Source organism: Poecilia mexicana, unplaced genomic scaffold (genome assembly GCF_051168715.1).
Source record: "Poecilia mexicana isolate PSO_F unplaced genomic scaffold, ASM5116871v1 scaffold_17, whole genome shotgun sequence".
Classification (NCBI taxonomy): Eukaryota; Metazoa; Chordata; class Actinopteri; order Cyprinodontiformes; family Poeciliidae; genus Poecilia; species Poecilia mexicana.
In genome coordinates, this window is record NW_028263386.1 from 14353402 (window position 1) to 14377514 (window position 24113).

General features: G+C 37.8%; 1 protein-coding gene across 1 annotated transcript in view; it reads left to right on the forward strand.

The window, feature by feature from the left end:
• Nucleotides 1–8224: 8224 nt before the first annotated feature.
• The window catches only part of cdh2 (cadherin 2, type 1, N-cadherin (neuronal)), a 78032-nt gene continuing 62143 nt past the window's right edge, over nt 8225–24113 (forward strand). Inside the window, exons 1-2 of the mRNA XM_014989009.2 lie at nt 8225–9030; nt 11333–11441. Of these exons, the coding sequence (XP_014844495.2) occupies nt 8971–9030; nt 11333–11441 (169 nt within the window). The 5' untranslated portion in view covers nt 8225–8970. The remainder of the gene's footprint in view (nt 9031–11332; nt 11442–24113) is intronic.

Genomic DNA, 24113 nt, shown 5'->3' on the forward strand with positions numbered 1-24113 from the left:
CAAACTCACCCATGTCCATTTCCTATGTTGGTCAGGAGAGCAGTCACATGTCTGTACTGAGGGCAGGAATAAAAGCAATATGTCTCATGATCACCTCCTGAGTGAGCCAAATGAAGCTCTCTTTGCTCTGAGCAACCTGCCACTAACATCTGTTGCTTTGGCCACAAATGCCACTTTTTATACATCACCATTTTCTTGTTGCTTTGAACTCTTGCCTTTCAGTCCATGAAAACTAAAGAGCAATGAGTGTTACTTTCAAATAATATATATTTTTAATCATTTCATTCATTTGTACTCAAAAGGTCTGATCTTAGTTTATGGCACATAAAAGCAACAGCAGAGGCCAGACAGGAGCGAGGGCAATGCATGGTGTCTGTGTAGTTGGTATTCATGAGTTTCCTTTTTTTATCCTTTTTTAGACTCATATGAAAATAATAGTATTTTTTTTCTAAGTTAATAAAAATTAAAAAAAACATAATGTTTTGTGTAGATAGCTTAACATACCAGATAATAATCTCTTTCACACTAGGATGTAATATAGAAGTCATACTGTACTGATAGGAGTGTGGGGAAAAGTATTATTAATTTCCAGAATTTACAATCGTCTATTTTACGTCTCATTAAAAGCCTGCATTGCATGTCTAATCAATAATACTATCAATTGTAAAATTCATAATTACCCTCATTTAGCTTATGTCACAGCTAAAATCTGCATTCTTACTATCAGCATTTTTTTTAGACTTTTTGCATGTGCTTTCTTTCACATTATTCAGGATCTTAATCTTCCAAGTGTCATTTGCTCCTGGATAATTGTACAGTCATGGTTTTCTTACCATGCTTTTCATCATGAGCTTAATCATTTTCATGAGCAGACTGTACCTCTTTAAACAGTCTGGCATACTTGGAGACCTGGTGAACCTTTTGCCACTCTCTTAAGCCCACAGCAATTACTGACACATTCTCGTAATCAGGCTACTTCGCCAATGACATTAAAACAATGTGGCAAATGTGAAAACTAAATTTTCTCAACTGAAAACAATAAGATAATGAGAAAAAAAGAAAAAAAACTAATATGCTAAGGTAACCTCCAATCTCCTCGCTCTTGTCATTACAAACTATGCTGCATTCCCTGACTGCTTGCAAAATTAAACCTTTTATACGAATGACTGATGTTATTAAAAAATGACTTTAAGTTTTATACCAGCAGCAAAATCAGCCCACATAGAGACGCTTCCAAGCTCTCAGCTACAGGGAGCTGTTTGGTCTTTCAGCTCTAAAATCTGACAAACTGTTCTATCAAAAATCATAGTTCTTCTCTTTTCTCCTGTAAATTACTAATGATAAGGTGAAAATGTTGATGACTCCAATTGAGGTGCTCAAATTTCAAAGAGCCTCAAATACTGTACTGTAGGGATGCATCGCAATAAAATCTGGGGTGTTTGGAGTGATCTGTGCTGTAAAATATTTTCCCAGCAGGAAAAACAGTGTGATGTATCACTTTGAAACTAATGACCTCTCACCATGAGGTTGTCACTAAGGTGCTGTTTTGCTATGCACACTCATATGCATGTACTTGCATATTGTTATGTTTGATACAAGCGAATGCTTACACAAAGCACATCACTGATGGCAAAATTGTCATTCCAAAATTGTCATTCTGAATAATTAAACAATACATTTTCACGTCAAGGCTGCACAGTCTAATGTTTTGGATTCACTTAAAAGACTAATCTGTACAGAATAACACCATCCTTTTAAAGGGACTTTATCTGGGAAATATTTATTTTAGATGTAAAAACAATATAGTAATAATACACTTAGTATTTACAATATTTTTAATAAAATATTGACATCTCCATGTTGCTTACGCTGCAATGCATTCTGGGAAAATGACATATGCTTGGTCCGATTGCTCAAAATCAGTCCAGACAAAACAGAGATGAGTTATGTTAAGCCTTTTTTCTATTTGAACCGCAGCGAGTTGAAATTGATGAGAATGTAGGAATCACAAGAGGTAATGAAGCTGAGGACCAAACAGAGGAAGATGAAAGAGTTGGCTGAAGAAACTGGTGTTTGTGCTGCTGCTGCTACCTTCAGCAGGTTGGACGTGTGATCCAGTATAGTAGTTCTGTAAGTAGCTCTATGCCCACTCCAGTTACACCTGTTTAGAGTCTGATCTTCAGTCCGGTGTTGAGTCACATTTCACATTCCATACCGGCAGCAGCAGCAATAGCTCCGTTATCATTTAAAAGAGCTTCCAGCACTGCCTGTCTAATGTCCCTCCCAGCATCTTTCACCTACTAGCCGCTGGCGGTGGGTTTTAGGCGATTTGTAGATAAAAACTGTCTGCACGGCATTTGGTTTTAGCTTTCGAAGGTAACGATCACCTTTTAGAGCCTTTATCAGCTCTGACAAATGACTCAAAGTCTTCTGGAGAGAAATGTTGACGGCACAAATGTCTGTCCTTTGGAAATTGTGTTTGACTCACTCCTGCTCTCTTCTATATTTTCATGTGGAAAATGATCCAGACTCACCTCACTTTTTTTTTTTACAGCAAACAATGATGCAGTGTGGCATTGTCTAAATTTACACCAGTCAAATGCAATATAAACAACTCAAGTAAAGTTAATCTCCCTGCATTCACTCTGTATATTCCAGTGAAGAACAGACCCAACTGCATCATCAACCCAGCATCTATTGTGCAGGTGAAAAAATGGTGACTTTCATTGATGAAAAATGTAACAAAAGATATAGATTTTTTGAAGAAATTATGGGTTTTCACATATCACAATTTTTTTTTTTTAGTTAACAGGAAAATTACAACATATTTAGGCCAACATTTTCAACTAATCTTGGATTCCTTTAAAACCAAGCCCTCTAACTTTACATAGTAGCCTCAGATGGCTAAAAACATGCATCGTAAAAACATTACAAAATATGACAAGAAACCACCCACAAAATATAAATGGATACATTGAACAGCACAAGAGAAACACACTATAAATGTTGTCCAAGTTATATTCTATAGGTCGCAAACTGATTCTATGGTGAGCATAGTTTTACAGGAAATTTCACAGAAAGTATGTGCTTTAAAAGAAGGGACTTATTGTGAAAGTATAAAATTAACATTATCCTGCATTTGCAAATCTACCATATTCTATTTCTTACGTCAGCAACTTTGCATAGCCAGTTAGTTTTGAGTTTCTTGTCTGACGACCTGTGAACTCCCCCGAGAGAGAGTTAACCAGACACTGAAACTGGACTTTAGCAGCTTTCTGGCAAAGTTAAGACACAGCTGAGCGCGTCTCTCTGCTAGAGTGCACAATCCAAGAGTGCAGAGAGCCTCTGGGCACTCTGAGCAGCTCTGGCCAAGTATGATTTTATAAGCCTCTGACTGTGGTGCTTTCCAACCTTTTAGCCTAGTCTGCTCATGAAGAACTTGTGCCAGATGGAGAAAGCATTCTCCAGTCACAGGACGCATGTGGACTGTGAGGATGAAGACCGTTTCTTCATCCTCACAGTGCTAAAATTTGTTCTCAAATCTGCATCCAAACAAATAATGTGTGGTCTATTGACAGAGCAACAATTATTCAGTTTGTTATACAATTTGAACACAAAAATAATTATTTCCATTTAGATTAGTTTCATTTTTGGTGGTGTAAAGAGGTTTAATCCATGTATGAACTGGTGGAGCGTGCATGGTAGAAGAACCCTCGATGTTCTCGCCAGAATTATCACAGCTGGAACTTATTAACAAGATTTTCCATTCAAGGAGTCACCATTAATCATTGCAATGAAGATCATGGGACTTAGTACATTTCCATCTGCTAATTCACATGCAAAGTATTTCCAGTCAGAGAAAGGTTCCCGGTAGAAATCTAAATTGGAAATACTTCCTGGTGGGCAAAATGACATGGCTCCGTGCAGCCTTCTGATTGTCCAGGCCATTACCATGGTCCCTATTTAAAATTTAGTTACATCTAAAACATTTAACTCAACATCTACTTTTTTTTCTGAAAAGCTGTTTCTTTTTTTTTTTTTTTTACTTTCTGACAAATTGATTCAGACTGAGCATGTACGGTTTTAGGTCAGTTAAGATTACCAAAGGAAAAATAAGTAGCCGTGAAAGAGAACGCTTCTCGGAAAGAGTTTTCAGGGAGAGCTACCAACAAGGGATTAGAACAGATACAACGGCGGAGACAACTGTCTGTTTTCACACAAGCATCTCTACAAATCAATAACCACACTTTTATTGGGGCAATAATTAAATATATTTTCTTCTCTTCTTGAGTTGCTTGGGAGTTCAACACAATTTCCTTTAATCAGGCAATCAATCACTATTAGATCTGTGAGCCACACCAGTGCACAGCAGGCAGATGTGGCCCCCAGCAAAAGCTACAGTCTACAAATTGGGGCAGACACACACATGTTAAAGCCCCGTGACTTAGTAGACGTTGCCAGAGCTGCTTGCGAAGCAGCATTTTGCCTTCATTTGTCGACAAAGGGGCGGCACCAAGCTGTTTTACTGACATGTCTTTTCACAAGAAATTACAGAGAAACACTCAGCAGAAATGTTTTCTCTTTTCAGTTTTTTTTTTTACTTTTTTTTTCCATTCACCAACATTGTTTGTCACTTCATTTTTTGAACAATACAATCACAAATTCCCAGATATTTCTAGCAAGAATCCAACTTTTCCCCCTCTACATGGCATGGACTGTATTTGGTGTGTGTAAGACGGCATGAGGTAACCTTTTAAATTCTTATAAAAGATGAAAGGTAATAAGGAAACAAACCATGGATTTACCCATACCTGCTCCCTCATACACATCGCAACTCTGTTTGGCCTCCTTGTTTAGATGGCGCAGAAGGCAGAATGAGCCGATTTGGCTTGAGAGAAGAATAATCAGAGCAACACAGTGGTCCTCTGAGATCTTTTATTGAATGCATAACAATGAAGCTTGATTGAAATTGATAAAGGCTTTGAAGACTGGGTTACTCCTTTCCACGCACTAATTTGTTCCAAAGCGACCTTTGACTTTGACGGGATTGTCTGTGACAAGGTAATTAGCCAGCTTTCGAAGAGGGTCAAAATTTTTGTAGTTAAATAAAAAGAAAAACATATTTTTCCTATTTTTGAGAGCCATTTCAAAACACAGCATCTAGGTCTCAATAGACTCAAAAAAAAAAAAAAAAAAAAAAAAAAAAAGAAGGCTCATGTAGGAATTTCACTGCATATTGTCTAGCTTTGAAAAGAAATGACTGAGCACTACTTTGGGGAAGTGTGTGGGAGCCAAGGGTGTTCTGTGTCATATTCCTGTATCAACACGAAGTCAGCAGATGTGAAAGTGCTGCTGACCTCGTCCATTTTTCTTCCAGTGCCATCAAGGCCACCGTGCCGCAGCGCTTCACACCACATCCAATTGTGCAGACTAAAAGGTTTGCAATCGAGGGCTCCCGTGCAGGCCACAAGCTTTCGGACACCTGTGCTTATGAGAGTCAAGTGCAGTGTCAGCATGCCAACCGGCATGCATCATGCGGTGGCCTCACACATGCCTACAGAACAACATTATCTGTCTGTGCACAGACAGCCCAGAGAATATATTATCATCAGTCTGCATAGCGACCTTGATGGTAAATTCCCCTCTGATTGCACAATGCCAAATTAAGGTACATGCTGCATGCAAGGTTGTACAGGGGTCTCTGATTGGTGTTATGAATCATGCAGCATGATATTGTTTGACTGAATGCACCCAGTCCAAATTGGATTCCCACAAACGCCTCCACCCCACCCCGCCTAGACAAGTACTGATGAAAGATAACCGCCTCTGCATTAATCAAAGAGATGGAGCATTTTGATCCCACTCTCAATTAGATTAGATTATATTAATTTAACAATTTGTACAAAATGCTATATCAATTATGATCAGGTCAGTCATCTTGATCTCTTGCCCAAATCTGTGTCAGCAAACAAAAGAGGTGTACACTGAATATGACTGCCTTAGGATAGAGGAAAAAAAAGGAAAAAAAGGAGGATTTTGTCAAGTTTCAATATGCAATGGAAACAACATCAGCCTGAGAACTATGTCTTGATTTAAGCCATTTGTTTTTTTCTTTCTTTTTTCATTTGCATTCATTTCCATATTAAAATTTAGTTACACTAAAATATAAAATGAGGGACAAGTTTCTACTCGAATGGGAAATTAGTCACTCCTTTGCATGCATGCAGTGGCAGCCTGAGCCTTAAGCAAATTTTGTATTTAGGGGCACTATCTTGGGTAGTAGACCTAATTCCAACATTACACGCAGACCCAGTTTAGAGATTAGTCAATCTCAGACCTATAGAATTCACTTGATTTTAGACCACATGTAGACACAGCAGTTTAATCATTATAAATTAGATCAATATCAATTTAACAATTAATTCCATAAAGAAGACAAATAAAATCTGTAAATGATGCACCGAAATCTTAAATTTAAAGACAACTTAATTTGATTCAGAATAAATCAACAAATATCAACTTTTTTGTTGAAATTCTGGATTTGTATTCTCTTAAAACATAAGAGAATACTGGCAAATAAGAAGATATATCTAGATTTTTGATGCTTTCTGGACACCATGTTCTGTTTGTTTTCATTTAAGTAAATAACTGCTCAGAATTAATCTGAGTTTAATTTACTGTTAAAAAAAGAGTCAGTAATTATTTTGCAAAGACACTAAAAACCTTGGCAAGAATGCATAACTTGCCCTGGACTTGTACATTATTTGCACACGCACAGCCGTGTAGCTCATCTGATTACCCAACAATGTTGTGGTAAGTCAGAGATTCTGAGTTTGAGCTCAGCACATTAAGCCTGTTTCTTTTATGCTTACATTTTCAATGAAAAATGTTCACCTTGCAGTAGATATACCAAGAAAGACCTTCACAGTCTGGAAGTTATGTTACCAGAGTGATAACCTAAAACACATTTAAAGATAAGTGCAGCTTGCATTGTTAAGAGATCAGAGTTTCCCATGGTTGCTTGTGAATTCAAAATTAAACTAGGTTCCCCTTCCATAACTCTACTTAGGCTGTTAAGTGCAAAGTGTAAAATACAAAAATGCTAATAAATACAAGGTATTGCATGGAAAATATAAAAGGGGTTAGTAGCACTGTGGTGCCTGGCAGAATTAACTGGAAGTGGGGCCCCCCAAATGAATTTCTGCTTAGGGGTCCCATAAAATCTTGGGCTGGCTCAGTGAGTATACATGCGGATGGTTACTGCAAATTTAAGAGGGATGCCTTACAGTATGCTTGGGGTTGTAAGAGGGCTTCAGGCGCGGAAAGTTTGATTAGTTGCAGGAGTGGGGCAGCACTGCTCTCATCACACTTGCTTGCACCTCAAAATGCCAATAACTGAAAACAATGGATTTACCCAGGAGGCGAGGCGAACATGAGCTTTTGGTTGTGTGTTTGTCTTATTTGCGTAACAGAATTATTTTTGTGTCACAGATGCAATTTATCCCATAGAGTCATCTCACAATGGGTAAGTGTCAGAAGTAGAGGCCTGGTAATTTGACCTTCATTAAGCTGTATCACATTAAGAGACAATATTAGGGAACTATTCATTAAATATTTTAGCTAAACATGACAAAGGAGGGTTTACTTACAAATTCTGAGCTTAAGTGAACAGAAATTAATACAATGCAAATTTGAAAACTCCAGTGATTGATTTGTTCCTTAAACAGACAGCTTGCCAGGCAGAACACTGTGCCTGTAGTAGGACACAGACAAAAAAGGAGGGTTAGCATGCAAAAGATTAAGCTCCAAATCATTGATAATTAATAATCTTTGAGATCAAACATGCGGTAAACAGCAATTACCTAAGGGAGGTTGTGATCAGAATCGTATACTTGATGATCAATAGGGTCTGGGCTGCTCTTTATGCGGGCTGGCAGACAACTGACTGAATCCTGAATTACTGATGCTTGTGACATTCAAAACACATTTTTCCTCAGAGGAGCCTGGAGCTGATGGACGGAATCTTAATGAAAAACAATATAGGGTAAAATGTAGCACAATTGGAAGTAATAATTTCAAAATGATGATATATCCAAATACAGGAGAGAGAGAGAGAGAGAGAGAGAGAGAGAGAGAGAGAGAAACGAATCACATATAAGCGTTGTAAAGAGATTTGGGCTTTTTTGTTTGTTTTGCTCTTTTCTTTGTAACTCTGCATGAGCCTGGCACTCTTATTAAAAAATAATGCATGTTAGGGAAGCTAAATAAAATATGCAAAAAGAGGCCAGCCATCAGACTGACACTAAAATAAAGACGGGCATGTTGATTACGTGATGTTCTGTGCGCGTCAGCTGCAGACATTTAATTTCTACCTCAAAGATGGCATCATACTTGATTTCAATTGATGGAATAGGGGCGCTAAATTCTTAGCAGCAGGTTTGCTCTGACCCTTTATTTTGACTTATTTACCAAAGAATGCCCAAAGCTCAGGAAAAAAAGTAAATAAAACAACAGAAACAAAACGAAAAACAAAAAAAAAAAAAAAAAATGTTGAGAAGACTCCCCTTTCAATCTATCACATGCAATTCGCCTCTCCATAGAAATTGGCCGTGTCACCAGCAGGGAGAGACAGTGAGATGGACGTCTTAAAAGCCTAGTGGCCGGGACTCGTTTTGTTTTTGTGTCGGTCGAACTGGATGGGAGGGAGGGATCAGCAGCAGCTTCAGTACCAGGCAGTGCTCTGCCTCAGTACGGACCGGGTAGACAGATAGAGGAGGAGGCTCCTACATGCTGCCGACACCGTTTCTCCTGCTGCCTTTCTTTCACAGGGAGCGTTTCCGAGGCCACTCTTGAACCAAAAGGATATTCTTTTATTTTTTATTTATCCGCATCTTTTCTTTTTTTTTTTTTCTTTCCAATATTTCCCACGGATTCCGAAGCGGGGAAATAAAAGGAGTGACGGGCGTACAAATGTTCTCGTTACACGAGGGTAGCGGGCTGCTTCTGCTCTTGCTCTTAGCAGGACTGCAGGTAATGTGATTGCAGAGTGGTTTTCTGAGCGGAGTTATACACCGGACAGTTTAGTCGCTTTTATTTCCCCCTCTGTACCTTTCCATTGCTGCTTCTTGAGTTATACGAACCGGGACGGGTTTGTAGCTCCTCGGAAGCCACTTTATATTGCGTGTAGTTAGAAAGCACCGCGGGGTCGGGTACCGAAATTGACAATAAAGTCGCCGGAGTCTAGCTTGGGCGGCAATTACTCGCTAGCGGCTCCGGCTTTATTGATTGCTCGCAAGAAGCCGAAACGAGGAGTACGTTTGAATTAATTATTTCTGCTAAACGACTTAAAATTTACAGCCTAATTTCGGAGTTTCTCTGGTTGAATCTTGCCTTGGAAGTTGATGACACAGACCCACGATAACCTAGATATTGTTCTATTGTTCGATTATGTTTGGTTTAGATTTTATTTCTGCTTAGTTTGATACATTGTGAGCACGCTCTTCCTCTGGTGTGGAAGTCCTTATCATTAACAATGTAAAACTGAACAATTCAGCGGATGTACAACCTGGCAACTGAATGACCCCACAGTATGATTTGTGAAAATGACTGATTTTCGACTCCAGTTGGGTTAAGCATTCATGTACCTTGAATAAAACGAGAACAGCTCAGTTAATTTCTGCCATCCTTGTAACCTAATTTGCCTTCTCTCAAAGGTCTGACTATTGTATTAACATTTAGATCCAGAAATATGCAACCTGCTGCCATGGCTGTTGGATAGGGAGCCAGGCTCTGCTCCCCCTCCCTTTCTTTAGGCTTTTTTTTCCCCATTTAAATTCCTCTGATTAAGAATGGCAAGAGGCACAATGCCCCTTAAAAAAAAAATCATTTCACATTCTTTTGAAAGTACATTTCAAAACGAGAGGAAAATGGCAAGACCTGTGTGTCAACGAGCTGGAATTAATGCTGACTATGGATGCACTGATCTTTAGGCCAGAGATCGGAATTGGCACATTTTCCCCTGTTGACGCTAATGAATCAACTGAGTAGCAACATAAAGCCCATTGCTCTCTAGTGTATTTAATTTGTCTGAATAAATCTATTTTTTTGTTGTTGAAATCTTTGCATTGCAGTTTTGGTGAAATTTTACTTTGAGTATTAGAAGAACATCCACACTGGTTTTCCATTGTATTCATTTTTACACAGCAAATGTGCTTTCCAATTGGTGAGAGTAGACCAGATTTTCCTTTTATTGTCATTTATTGGCTAATCAAATTCTGAACAATTTTGGCTTTCTTTTCCTTATGTTACATGCATCAAAATTAAGAACTCCCAGTATTTTTGCCAGTCAACATATCAAACCAACTTCATTCATTATGTTTTGAAGCTTTATAACAGTCAGGAAAGGTTTGTGGTATTTGCTTTTATGCATAAATGTGTCCTTCATTTTCTGTTGGATTTGATACTGCTAACTCTAATTAAAAACCTGCAACCACTTTTACCATTTTTCACATGTTCTGTTTGCTGGGGGGGAAACGTGTATATATATATATATATATATATATATATATATATATATATATAATATAAGGATCCACAGTTTGATTCAAAAATAAAATCATAAAAGGGTAACAGCCGAAAAAACCCCTGATCATTCCTTCTCTAATGTTGAAGTTACGTAAACATCAAAGCATGTTCCTCAGTCATGCTCTGTTAGCTTGCGCTGAATTTTTGCTTCACAAAATATCTACTTTGACTATTTCTGTGCTTTAATTTCCAGCTGCAGTTCTAAATATTTTGTAAAAACGATGTGAAGACAAAGTTAAAAAAAAAAAAACACAAAGGAGTATATTGATCAGTCATTATCTGGTAGTTTCTTTGAAATGAAAAATACTGTGATTTTCTTGTGCTTGCTCAGACATTCGCACATAGATGTTTATTCCCCCACTCTGTGTATTGCTGCTGTTTGCTTTTATTCCTCCGTTCCTGTACTTCAAAGCAAAGAGTGTTTGTCCAGAGGTAGTGTGTTGATCACAGGGGCTGACGGACCACTACCCTGTTCCTGGGCCCCTGCACTATTGGACAAATGGGGCTTGTTCTTGCCTAGCCATGCTCTTTGGCTAATGCTTAACCCTTTTGGCCTCATTATCCTAATTGCGGCCCCCACTATAAAAACAACAGATGCTTTTGTACAAGCATGAGAAGTTCAGAATGTGACTAGGAGGGTTTTTTTTTTTCCAGAGAGAGTGCATTTTTTTTTGTTGTTGTTCGTAAAGGTTGATTTACGACTCATTTTTGCACCCACTTTACCCCTCTCTCTTTTCCCACATTGCAGATTGCAGCAGAGGCCAGGGGTGCCCCACCATGCAGTCCGGGCTTCTCTGAAGATCTGTACACGGTTGTGGTGCCAGATATCACAGAGAAAGGATGGCCTCTTTTCAACGGTGAGTGGTGAAATATTCCTAGTTTTGTTTCACGCTGGATGCCTATTGCGTCTGCGCTTGAGCGTGTATTTGTCTTGGCATACGTGTCAACAGTGCCTGCCTCTATGTGTTACATTTCAGGGGGAGGATCTGAACAAGGCTGACATATTTAAACAATTAGCCTCAGTTTAGTTGTGTGGTACTGCAAGTCATGTTGTTTGCCTTGTAAAGCAGCTCGATTGGGGCTCAGCTTCACAACACGCCGGCCCTTTTTGCTTGCTTCCCTTTGCTTCACAGCGGGGTGAAACATATGCAGACTGTTAAGTGTTTGGCTAAACTTTATGGTTGCTCCCCATTTTATTTTATTTTATTTATTTATTTATTTTTTCCACCATTGTGAGCATTGTGGTATTAACCTCTGGCTTTGATTAAAAGGAGAAAACTTTCCTGATTCCTGATTGCTTTGGGGAGATGTATCTTTTTCCAAAGGATGAAAATAAACAATTTCTGTGATTTTAATTGAGCAAATACTCTAGTTAAGCTTTTCATAGCTTGTGTTGGCACATTGGTTTACTTTTATCAACATATGCAATTGCTTAGCAATTTTCCTGTCCTAATTAAACATAGTCTTTTTTTTGCAGATTTTAAATGTCAAGCATCACTTTCTGTTCACTTTTTCCAAATGTTGACACTGTTTTGCCTTAAGGGTCTGTTTGAATCATTTGGTGCCCAATTGCATTTTACACTGCTAAGCCTAACAGTAAAATTGTGCTCAGGATGCATGTTGCAATAAAACTGTTAGCTAAATAGCAAAATTATCTTTTTGTTTTTTCTGCTCTTATAAGCATTTGGATAAATGAAATGCAACAAAGCAGATATGACCTCCTTCTTCTTGGTCTAATATTTGCCATATAGGGATGCAGCTGGGTAAAATGGCATGCAGGTCTCTGGACGGTAATAAAAACTAGAATATATCACCCGTGTGCTATTAGAGTGGTTAGGGCCTTGAGGTCATTTGGACCAGAAAGCATTCCCGCTTGCATTGGATTTCACAGTGTGAGCCTAAAACTTACATGCTGCCGTCATTGCGAGTCAGAGAGGTGGGGGGTGGATGTGACACAGACTAGAGAATAAAGGAGAGAGAGGATAGATTGTGGTTTGAATGGGTGGATACTGCTTTCACTGAGCTCTACCTAGTGCCTAAGTTTGTGTTTGATCCTTCAGGTGATGGATTTCCCTGTGTTGGCTCGTGGATGAGCCGTGACCAGAGGTAATCAGGTTCTCTTTTGTTTGCCACCCCTTCGCTCGTTTTCTCTCCCTGCCCTTCCCCCAGCGAGTTGTTGCTGTGAGGAGATTTCCTTGACAGTGAGGGGCACTCCTGTATCTTTGTAATGCAGCAGGGCAAAGCAGCGTGGGCTGATGTTAATGAAACTCCATTCTCTAATGAGGATCTCCTGTAGCATGTTTTGAAAGACAAAAGCCCCCACACCGTGCGGAGTATTCTTAAAGTTTCCCCACTTTGATTCCACCACGCTGTTTTCTTGTATTGTTTTTGACGATTTGCTGGAGGCTTTCTTAAAATTATTATTATTATTTTTTTAAACACAGCTTCTTTAGCAACACACAGCCGTTTATGGTCAGTTTTTCATTAGCGTTGCCATTTCTTAAATGGTAAATGATGAGTCAACTACAGAATAAAAGACGTCTTCAAGTCTAAATATATCCTGAGTAAAACATTGAGCTTTTATCATGCTATAAATAACACTCCCAGCTAATTTCAGCATGCATACATGTCTTCTTGAGTTATTGATGAGAAGTCATCAATTGCCTGCTGGTTCAGTTGGCTTCTTTTGAAATAGGATCCGCCCGCGCAGCTGTGTAATACTATCACAAGGTTGTGTAAGATGTCAGAAACATGATTCCTGGCTCATATTATCATATTGCATTTCATCCCAAGTATATGGTAGATGTGGTAGTGGTAAAATGTTAGAAATCTTCCCTACATCTAATTGTAGCCACTCTTTCCCCAGCTGATTAAGGGAATACACATCCTGTGGCCTGCGAGGCCTGGAAATTGTTGCAGTTAGCATGTAAACAGAAGACATTGTATGTGCTAAATTGAAGACATCCTGTAGATTAGATAATGGTAATTGTGGGCAGCCAGTTAGTGGAGGTAATCAAATTATGGCGGTTGGAAACTAAATTTTTACTTTTGGCTGGGCACATGGTGGCCTTCCTGGTTTTTATTTAGTGGTTTGAAAGTTTTTAGACCAAGAAAAACCCAAATAGAGCAGCTATTCTGCCTTAAAAAACAATTTCTACCACTGAATAGTGAATTAAAATTTACTTTGCCAATCCATAGTAAGAATAATCACCTTTTATTTTTATTAAAAAAAAAGAAAAAACGTTTTTATTTGACCACTCTCCTAAAGAGTGACGAGATCTCACCAAACATCAGTATTATGTAGTTGCATGAAAAGAAGCTAAACTGTTCACACATCATCACATTTTCTTTTATCGAGTTTAGCTGTTTGATGAAAGTGACTTCTTTTACTAGATTTCATTTAATTTAAGGTATGCTGTAGCTGCGGGTGGTTTGCCCCTGGGTGTCTAATGAAATTCTTGGTGGCTTTAGAGAGCTGACACACAATGTGCCTCTTTTTTTTTTTTTTTTTTTTTTCTCTCGGTCTTGATGAAGCTCACAAAGCAGAGCAAGTCAGAGTCGGCACATTATTCAGCGGGGGTTTCCCCCTCCCTAAATCTAGGTTAATGAAAAGCCCAAAAGCTTAATTGAGCCTAATACGCCCTCTTATTCCGCCGTTCTGCCATCTCTACCCGCAATCTTCTATTCTGATTTCATTTTTCCCTCCCTCCACCCCTCATAACCTGGCTTTTACTTGTATCGCTGACAATTACACAAGCTCTTACCATGACGGAAGTATGCTTGTAGTCAGCTTTGGCCTGGATTCAAGTGTTTTAAAAGTGACGGTGGCAAGAGAGTCCAGTTATGCAGTTCCTAAAATTAGTGTTATTTGGCGTGGTGCTGGGGGAGGGGAATGTACAGTTGACCAGTTTAATAATGGAGAGATCTGTACAGGTAAATATATCCAGCAATTTGTCCTCATTTGGAATATATTGTTTATGTAAACATTTTCAATCATCTAAATTTCTCTGCTTTTTCAAGACAATCATTGGTGATTCATAAACATGGTTAAGTGAATTAATATTTTTCACTTTTTCCAGTTTTTTTTTTTTATCTGTTCTGTCAAGATTTCAGCGATCCTGTCCAAAACTGGGGCCCCACTCACGTGTTTTATTTATTCTTTTTTTTTTTTGTAAGAGGCCCCAGTATTTGGTGAGACATGACCTGGTTTGACCCAATCTTGTAAACTGAGACAAGTTCTGGTGAAGTATGGATGAACGAGAGGCCAGTAATGGAGGTTCTGACATATGAACAGACAGGCCACATAAGCATGACCTTATGTCACCTAAAGTTATTGTGACCTACAGGCTCGGCCATATATCACCTACAGAAAGAAGGGGAGGCCAAAAATAAAGGGAGAGCAGAGAAGGCTTTAGATGTGGCGTAGCAAGTTTATTCTAATTTGAACCTTAAGATTTTGGGGGGGGGGTTTTGTAGCAGATTTGAGGAAAAACATGTCTTTCTTTCAATACCTTGTTTTGGAATTGCACTGGTGCACCAGAGTTAAATCATTTAAATTCAAACTGACCTTTGTGATGTTCACATTCCCTTTTAGAGGATATCCTTGGATCACTGGTGCTACACATGAAAAAGATTTACGGGGGATGTGAGTCACCGTGAGACTCACGCAGCTGCTGCATGTCTCACATATTTCCTTTGTCACCATGGGACATTTTGAGCAACCCCTGTGGTCATTCTTATTTTCTTTGTTTTATTGTACTTCATACTAACGCTCTTATTGTTTTTCTAGGCAGCACTTTGAGCAAAAGTTTGTTTCTAAGAGCAGCCCAGCACCCTCATTCTTCTCCCCCCCCCCACCCCCCTTTTTTTTCTTGAAAGGGGATCAATGAATCCAGGGTCTTTGTTTGCTCAGATCAATATGTTGTAATGAAGGCTGTGAACCAATTCCCAGCTAAGACATCACTGCATGGTGGGGTAAAATTTGTTTTATATTTTACTGTAACCAGATTACATAAATTAGATTTTTATCTCAGTCACTCAGCCTTTTTGCTTTCCTTTGGAACATAGTGGCCTGGATAAATGGCACATATTGTGATGACAAATTGAATCTTGGCACTTCACAAACTCTGAAAGTAACCTTGTATGCGTCGCCTACAGCATCCCAAGGAAGCAGAGATGCTTCACAGGTTAAAATTTCCTTTTTCTTTTTTTTCTTTCTTTCTTCTTTTTTTTTTTTTGGTCGTTGCCATTGCTTTCCCATAATGCAAGCATGTTTGCATAATAAATGCATTGATCTTTGGCTAGAGTGTGTATCCTTTGTAAACCCATTCAGGAGCTTAACCTGTGTACTGTAATTATCTGACATTTGGCAGCCTGTTCCTTGGTCTAGCAATTATCACGTCATATTTGGAGGCAGGAAAGTGTTGGTAGAATGCCAAAGTGTCAATAATAAAATATTTTGTGGTGGGCAGATATTAACATTTCAGCTTGTCATCACTTCTGCTCATATCACTCTTATTACCGCCAGGCTGTGGCCTTTGCCTTTGGTGCCTGACCATATGCCACTGACATTGCACAGTAGTTGAGGTGTTCCTCTCTTGTGTGTTGCGCATTTGTCCTTGACATATAATTAGCTCTGTTCAGAAAGCTCAAGAGATGCTGCAGATAAATATTTTGGTAACAGATTTTCTGCAGCTGTTTACCTCTGTTAACTCTAGGCTTAACTAAAAAAAATTAAAAATAAAATAAATAAAAGTTTTATTTAGTTATTTTATTGTGTTTAGAGTTCTCATGAATTAAAATTACAGAATGTGTGTGGTCAAAATGATACCACCCTTGTATATTCTTGACAGTTGCTAAGTGGATGTGACTTCGGCTGATGAAGTGAAAGATGGATATAAAAGTGTTCTTTTGAGGTTGGCAGCATTGGTCTTTTGAAAAATTTCTTTTTGAAAAACGGACGGACGCAGTTGTTGATCACATAAAGATTAGAAGGCTCCTTTTCTGGCTTGTTGACGGTGCAGCAGAGCACAGCAGTTGATCAGTCTTGTTCTTTGTTCCATTGTAACGATACTAAAAGAAAATCAATGCGTTGTCAGTAAAATGCATATTCAGATTTCCAGTTTCTGCTTTCAGATGATAAACAATTTTTTGTAGTTTTGAATTATTGTCCTTTTATGCAAGAATTGGAAATGGCACTCATTATAACCTTTGACAAAACATGGCTAAAGCTCTTTCTGTAAAGAATTAGTTTGAACTGGTCTGCATCCATTATCTAACATGCTTATCCTTGGGTTGTTCTGAGGGGGGACTGCTGCCTGTCTCCAGCAGTCAACTATGCTTCAGTGTAATTCAAATGATATTGGTTAACTGGTCCAACATGCAGACTGTAGATTTAACGTTTTATAGTTGTGGACTGAATCATTGGTCCCAATGTTGAGAGATCAGCTGTCAGCCGATACTTACAAGAAAGACTTTTTTTTTTATTCACCAACCTTTTCTACCACCACAAAGACCTGAAAATCTGTTTCTGTAGCTTTTTGCTCTGCTCTAATGTTGTATATAGTTTGACAAATTCAAGGAAGTGACCTAAATGTATAAATGCAGATTCTGTATGTAGATGACCGTTTTGGCCAGTTGGATAGATTTTCACTCCCCTCAATGCCTGCACTTAATATATATATAGTTATTGGTTGGGGGATGACCGTCCATTGGAAAACTTTAACCGTCCATTTAAGCTATGTTTGTTGTAAATGTCTAGATTTCCACGTTGCAAACATAGTTCAACTTGGTTGTGAAACAAATCTATACAACCAGTTGCACCTCCACCATTATGAAGAAATGATGGTAAGAAATGAAAGCCCTGTTGCATCAGTACTGAAAAAAAGTCTCCAAAACTGTTTATGCTGTGACGTTTAGTAGAAAAACAAAATCCTAACTGAAAGATGGCTGTTACTGGGTAACCGTTTAGTATCTAACAATGCTAATACTAGCGTGTGCTACTTCCTAAAGTGAAGGTAGCAACATGTTGTTCAAAACCTAAAATACAAAATTTAGCCTTAGACTCTTGTTTCAGGTTGGGTGTATAATTATAACTTGACTTGTGGGTTGTCGTGTCAGGAGGCCCTACCCAAAGTCTGAATATCATTTTGAAAATAACAGATATTTTATTGTTCAAAGGAGTTTATGCTATACGTTATCTACATCATTGCCCCACCTGAATTATGACACTTGTCTGGAAACACTTCAAAACTAACTGGTTCTCCCATGTGCTTGAATAAGCTTCCAATGTAATACTTGGTGACTGATTTATTTTCCTCCTTTTTTTTTTTTTCTTTTTAATTTGAGGGACACAGAGTGGATAATATGACCCCACTATATAATGAGGTTATTTATAAATAACTTCGTTGACCTAACTTTCTGTATGTGCCTTCATGTATCTAGGAATGGTGTTTCACACAAGTGCAATGCTAGAACCGATGTTGAAAAGAAAATAAAGAATTTGGACCTAAAAGACAATAAATCAGCACTACGGAGTAGATAATTTACATTTTTCATTGCAGATCTGTGGATTATTTGGTTTTGTGTGGGCAGCCTTTTTTTAGCTTGCAAAGTGAATGGTTCCTCTTCTCTCTCACAGATTTTTGTCCCTACTAGGTAAGCTTTGCCCATGTCTTTTACCGTTTGGTGCAGTAACACTTCGATTTTTGCCCACTGTTTTCTCTCTTAGTGGTACTTGTTTTGCTCATTATGCTAAGCCATGGGTGTGAAGAGAGCGGTATCCTCAAGTGTTAAATTGGCAGCCACTTTAAAAAGTCAGCCACTCCCATCCCCCCCCACTGATTTTCTCTTTCACTTACATGTTTTGTTCATATGGCAGTGCATTTAACATCTAAACAGACAAGCAAGCATTTTTTTTTGTGTTCTGTGTCAGACAAGCTAATACTCCAATGAACATATTAATGAGGGTTTTTGTGCCAATGGAGAAAATGGAGACAGCACTGGCCTTGTGCGTTTAACCTTTTTCTGTATGCAAGTGACAAACACAGTCGCGATTTTCTAAACGCTATTCTGTGTTCAAAAGTCTGCATAAATTTGAACGGCATTATTCTGCTGACTATAAAAGAGAAATTTGATGCAGGGACATGTTAATTGACCCAGATACTGTAGCCATGTCCACAAAGACCAATATCCTGCCTGGGAAGCGACGTCTGCCTCCTGCGGGCCACACCAACTATTGTGTTCCAGCACAGGCTTCAATTTCAGTGCTACAGCATTTTTCCTCTTTTCTTTCTCTGGACAGTAGCCTCTGATGTCACTAATCTTTAGCCATTCTCAATCCACCCTGTCTTTGATTCACTCCTCTATCACTTCCTCTACTTATTTCCTTGTTGTCCCTTTTCTCTCTATCTTTTTTTTCATGTGGGCTTGCAGATGGGGGAGTGCTCCCCCTTGGCGCTATACAAAGATTGATGTGCTGTAATTGGGTAATTCAAGGACAATACTGTAGCATTTTCCCCTTTTTTCCCACAACTGAATTTGTTACCTGTAGTGACCTTGGTTGCTTCATGACTTCAGTCATGCATGCAATGTTAAATTTTACTTGTGTGGATAATTTTTCTGATGCATGGCTGGCTTTGAAGAACTCGTGGATTTTGATGGCCCTTGGCAAAACAAGTTTATTTGTAAAGTAGCCTCCATACGTAACGTAATCCAATGTATTTTATTGGAAAAGAACAAAGGTAATGGAAAAAAAAAATAAAAAAATGTAAGAATTGCTATAAAGGGAGCAACGGTGAAATGCTCATTTATTCAAAGTTAATAGTTAAGGCATGAGAAAATTGATAAAATAGTTACCCTTCATTGGTAGACTGTGATGTGTGTGTGTGTATATATATACACATATATATATATATATATATATATATATATATATATATATATATATATATATATATATATATATATATATATATATATATATATATATATATATATTTTTTTTTTTTTTTTTTTTTTTTTTTTTTTTTTTTTTCCAGTCCTGATTTAAAGGCCTGGTCACCGTACCGTAGCTGTTTGATCTCCTTTACATTGTTTGGGGGAAAGGAACTTGCCGTTTTTGCAACAATTATTGATATTGTGGATACAATATGACGACAGTGGATTATATATTACACAAATGTATAAAGCTTTATTATGGGTGTGTAATATTGTAATACTTCATAATCAGAGGGATAGTCATATAGCTATTGAGCATTGTGAAACTCGACATTAGATGGTATTTTTTCACAAATTTATAATTGCCAGAGAACACAAAGTAGTCCTTTTAAAACTAGAAAATTAAATGGCTTTTTCTGTTTAGTAATTATTGAAAGCTCTAAGACGCCAAGTAAGGGGAATTTCATAGATTTTAATTTACTTCAAACTAATCTAGGTTCAGTCTTGATGTAGATTGGTTGCTGGCAACAATGATTTCTTGTTCCTTTCAATCTGATAGCTCTTCAAATAAGCTTATGTAGCCTTCCTGATTGCTTGTCTCAAGTGATGTACAACTACCGGGTTGTGCTGACGCTGTTGTATGCCATCACTAGATATTATGGTTGACCTGAAGCGGTTTCAATTCTCCATTTTCCTCTACAATTTATGGGAGGGAGCTACATATTGCTTTGTGTTCAGCATTGTCTGCGTTTATATTATCTCTTCTTCTGTCGATATTTAGTGGAACATTAAAGGCCGTGCAACAAATCGGCAATTTATTTCCGAGAGCAAAGCTAAGCAGAACAGTGACTGGAGGGGAGACATTTCAACTGAAGGATCTGCCTGCTGCAGACTGGTGATCCACTGATTTCCAAAACATCTTTATTTTATACACCAAAACATCCACGAGTAAGGTGAAAAAATATAGGGGCAGGTGGCATAATGTTTGTTCCACTGGAGTTTCTCTTGTGACTACAGTCGAATTGTTCTACTTCCTGATGAGTGACTAAGAGCTTAAAGCTTAAATTAATACTCAATTCCTTATAAGATTTTCATAAATCGAATATCTCTATTGTGACTTTTTCTGGTATTTTTAATAAATGAAGAACTAATCACAAAATCAATCAATCACAAAAAGTGATTTGTTGCACTTTAAATACAATAATCTCTCCTTGAAACTTAAGTGAAAGCTTTTTATTTAATTGGAACACATTGACTGTGATAAGGAAGCGATGTTGACAATCCTTATATTTTATGTAGGTCTAATTTAATACTTGCTGTGCTTCTTTGTTTAAAATTTAGCATAGGAAAATGTAGTATTTCAGATATTTAAAACAATGAAGCAGTAATTTATCGACCAATGAAACCCTTATATTGTGATACATTTTAAAGTCATGTTGCCCAGCCCCACTTTGCATTATGTTTTCTGGTTCACTTTTACCGTTTGTCACAAGAACAAATGCAGTGGTTATCCCATCTATATTTTAGGTTTATTCGTTTTGACTCCATTGTAATGCTCTACAAAATTACAGGTTTATCTCATTGAATTGCCAATATACTGTCAGTTGATCTTTGTATTTCATTTGATTAGACCATTTATACCCACAATTTGTAGCTGCTTACCAGCATCCCCATCCTCCCCCCACACACATTGTTTGATTACTCGCAATAATAATTCTCTCAATCTTGTATATGTCCTATGTCAGCTCTTCACTTTTACACTAAGTGATCTAAGCACTGTGACCTTTGGAGACGATAAGATTCCTTCATCTGACTTGAAGACTTTGGAATAACTGCCTGAACCAGTAATTCATGGCATTGCTAACCGTATGAGGGCTATGAGGAAAGGTTATTGACCTTTCACGCCTGCCACTAGTGATGGAGAGAGCCAAACCCTGGAGGAAAATGAATTGTGCTTATTAAGGAACTGGACTTTTTGAATCAAACCCAGGAGGCAACTTTACTCTTGGCATCTCTTCTTTATTTAAGTAATTACGTTTTAGCAGTGTTTGACCAGCTTTCTGAGAGACAGACTCTTAAGATACAGTTGCATTCAGTCATAAAGGGCTTTAGGGAAAAATTATAGTACAGATTGCAGAATGCCTGAAGGAGGAATGCAGATGTTAAGATGAGGTTTCATTCAAAATGTTTCAATAAATAAACCAACTTAAAATGCATAAGGACACTCAATTTGTATGGTCAGCTTAACAGAGCAAAAAAATTGGGGATGCAATGAAGTGGTGACTGAAGAGATTAATTTAAAAAGTGAGGTCAAGTGTCATGGTTGATGAAAACATCCTGTTTTTTTTTTTTTTCGTTTTTTTTTTATTTGTTTTTTTTGGGGCGGGGGCAAATTCTTTGAAGTGGAATATGATTGAACACTGCAGAAATACATTTTTGTCCTTTGCCACAATGAATAGAGAAACTGCACTGTAGAAGTTATTCAATACTTTAATGTTATTGATCCAGATGGCATATATTCATTAACATTCAGCTGTAGTACCAGCTTCAAAAGCACTGTACCCAAAACTGTCTGGAAATTTTATTGTTCAAACATCTTTTAATATTGTATAAAGAAAACAAAATGCCCAAAAATGGATTGACAATAAAGAATGAGAAAAGGTTTAACTAGTCAATGCCAAAGAGGAAAGAGAGAGGAAATGAAAGGTCTTGTCTAATATACAAACTGCAGATCAGTTGGGGTAGATCCTCTTTTTTGCAATACATGAACTGTGGTTTAAGGTCTTTTTTTAGCTGTTGTGTTGGAACTAAAACTGTCAGCTCAACACTCAAACAATAAAATGGAAAACTTTTTTTTTTTTTTTGTAAAGCCTTCCTGTTACCCACTTTATATCTTGTTTTCACTTGGTCTTTCCCAGCCTGAATGAACCTCTGAAGTGTCTTGACATTTCAATAAAATAAAAAGAACTCTGGTCCCTGAGAGCCGAATTGCCCACCTCCGCTTTAGACATTAACTGATGATGGACTGACAAAATCCTTTGAACATTTAGAACTTTTGTTTCAATCAGTCCTCTGCAAAGCAAACAAGTTGGTGTCTACTAATCAACAACTGTTTCAGCTCAAAGGAATAAGAAATGTCAGAAAATCAACAGTGCGTGTCTACGTAAATTTAAAAGATGTGGCTTGGCGCACTGCCTGTTGTGTATTTCCTCACCTACAGAACTACAGCTGATGGAAGTTGGAGGTAATTATCGGTTGTTGTTGGCCAAGATGTGCTCTTTTCTTGGCTCCTGTGGTGTAAATATTGTTGCAGGCATTTTAAGGTGTTGACTCTTTATTTCCTCTTAAGCACTCTGTAAAAATATTTTCAATTCCTCATGTCGCGATTATACTCAACGCATCAACAAACCGATTCGTTGCCACAGTTTGTGACTGCTGTGACTTCTGGTGAATATTTAAATATTAACAGCAACTGTCTCCTAGCTTCTATAGCAATGTAAAGTTTCTATTGGGTTTTTGAAATGTTGACAAAATGGATGTAGTTCTCATTGGACACCTTTTAGCTTTCTTGTTTTCATAAACCCAATAAACTTCTTTAAAACACTTTCTTCAAGAAGATTGCCAGAATCTGTGTTCTTATTGCAGAGAAGGGGTCTGCAACCTGAGGCACAGATGGGTCTTTAGTGGTTCATCATAACTCAGGATAATAGGCAAGGTTTCTTTAGACTAGTTTCAGAAGTTACTCAATTTCAGTTTGTGTTTTTATATTTATGTATGTACATGCGTATATATATAATCTCCTGTAGTCCGACTTTTAGAATTATCAATTAAAATGCTTGAAATAACATTTGTTTTAATCACATGTAGTTGGGTAAATGTTGGTTTTTGAGGTGTATTTGTACTTTTACTTGGAAGCTAGGAAAATTAATGGGCAAGGGTGCATTTGAATTAAACAAAGCATGTAAAGAATGTGGTGAGGACTGCGGAGAAACGGAGTCATAGACGGAGAAGATTGAGCACCATGTTATTTCAGCTCTGTCCTCCCCCAGAGCTCCAAGCCTGTAAATCCTGGTGGGAGGCATGCATTTATATTGGATCAACATACTATGATGATATTTTTCCTGCTGTCTTGTTTTTTATAATCATACCCGGTCCCTTATGGGTTGCAACTAAAACCATTTTTATTGACTCTGGAGAAGGTTATCTCTAGCTCATGTAGTGGGAACAAAAAAAAGTGGTTCTACATTTGTACACAGTATCACTGTCCCCTCTCAATGGGAATAAGCAATAGATAAGAACTAAAGGCTTCCAACATAAATGTGTTATAATTAACAATGCCCCTTTTCCATTTTGGTTGTAAACTAAGCATGAGTATTGCCTCTTTTTCTTTCTTTTAATACATGTACCTCATACTGGAAGTAGTTTCTTTTAATACTTTGGAAAGCGGATAAATAATTACCAACTCCTTCAGCCGCTCTTTAGTAATATTTCAAAAGAGCTTTTAGAACATTTTTTGAAGTGTTCATTTGTGGCGAGAAAAAAATAGATGATGTAAGGAGGGCTACTTTTCAAAAATTGTATTCTTGGCTGGG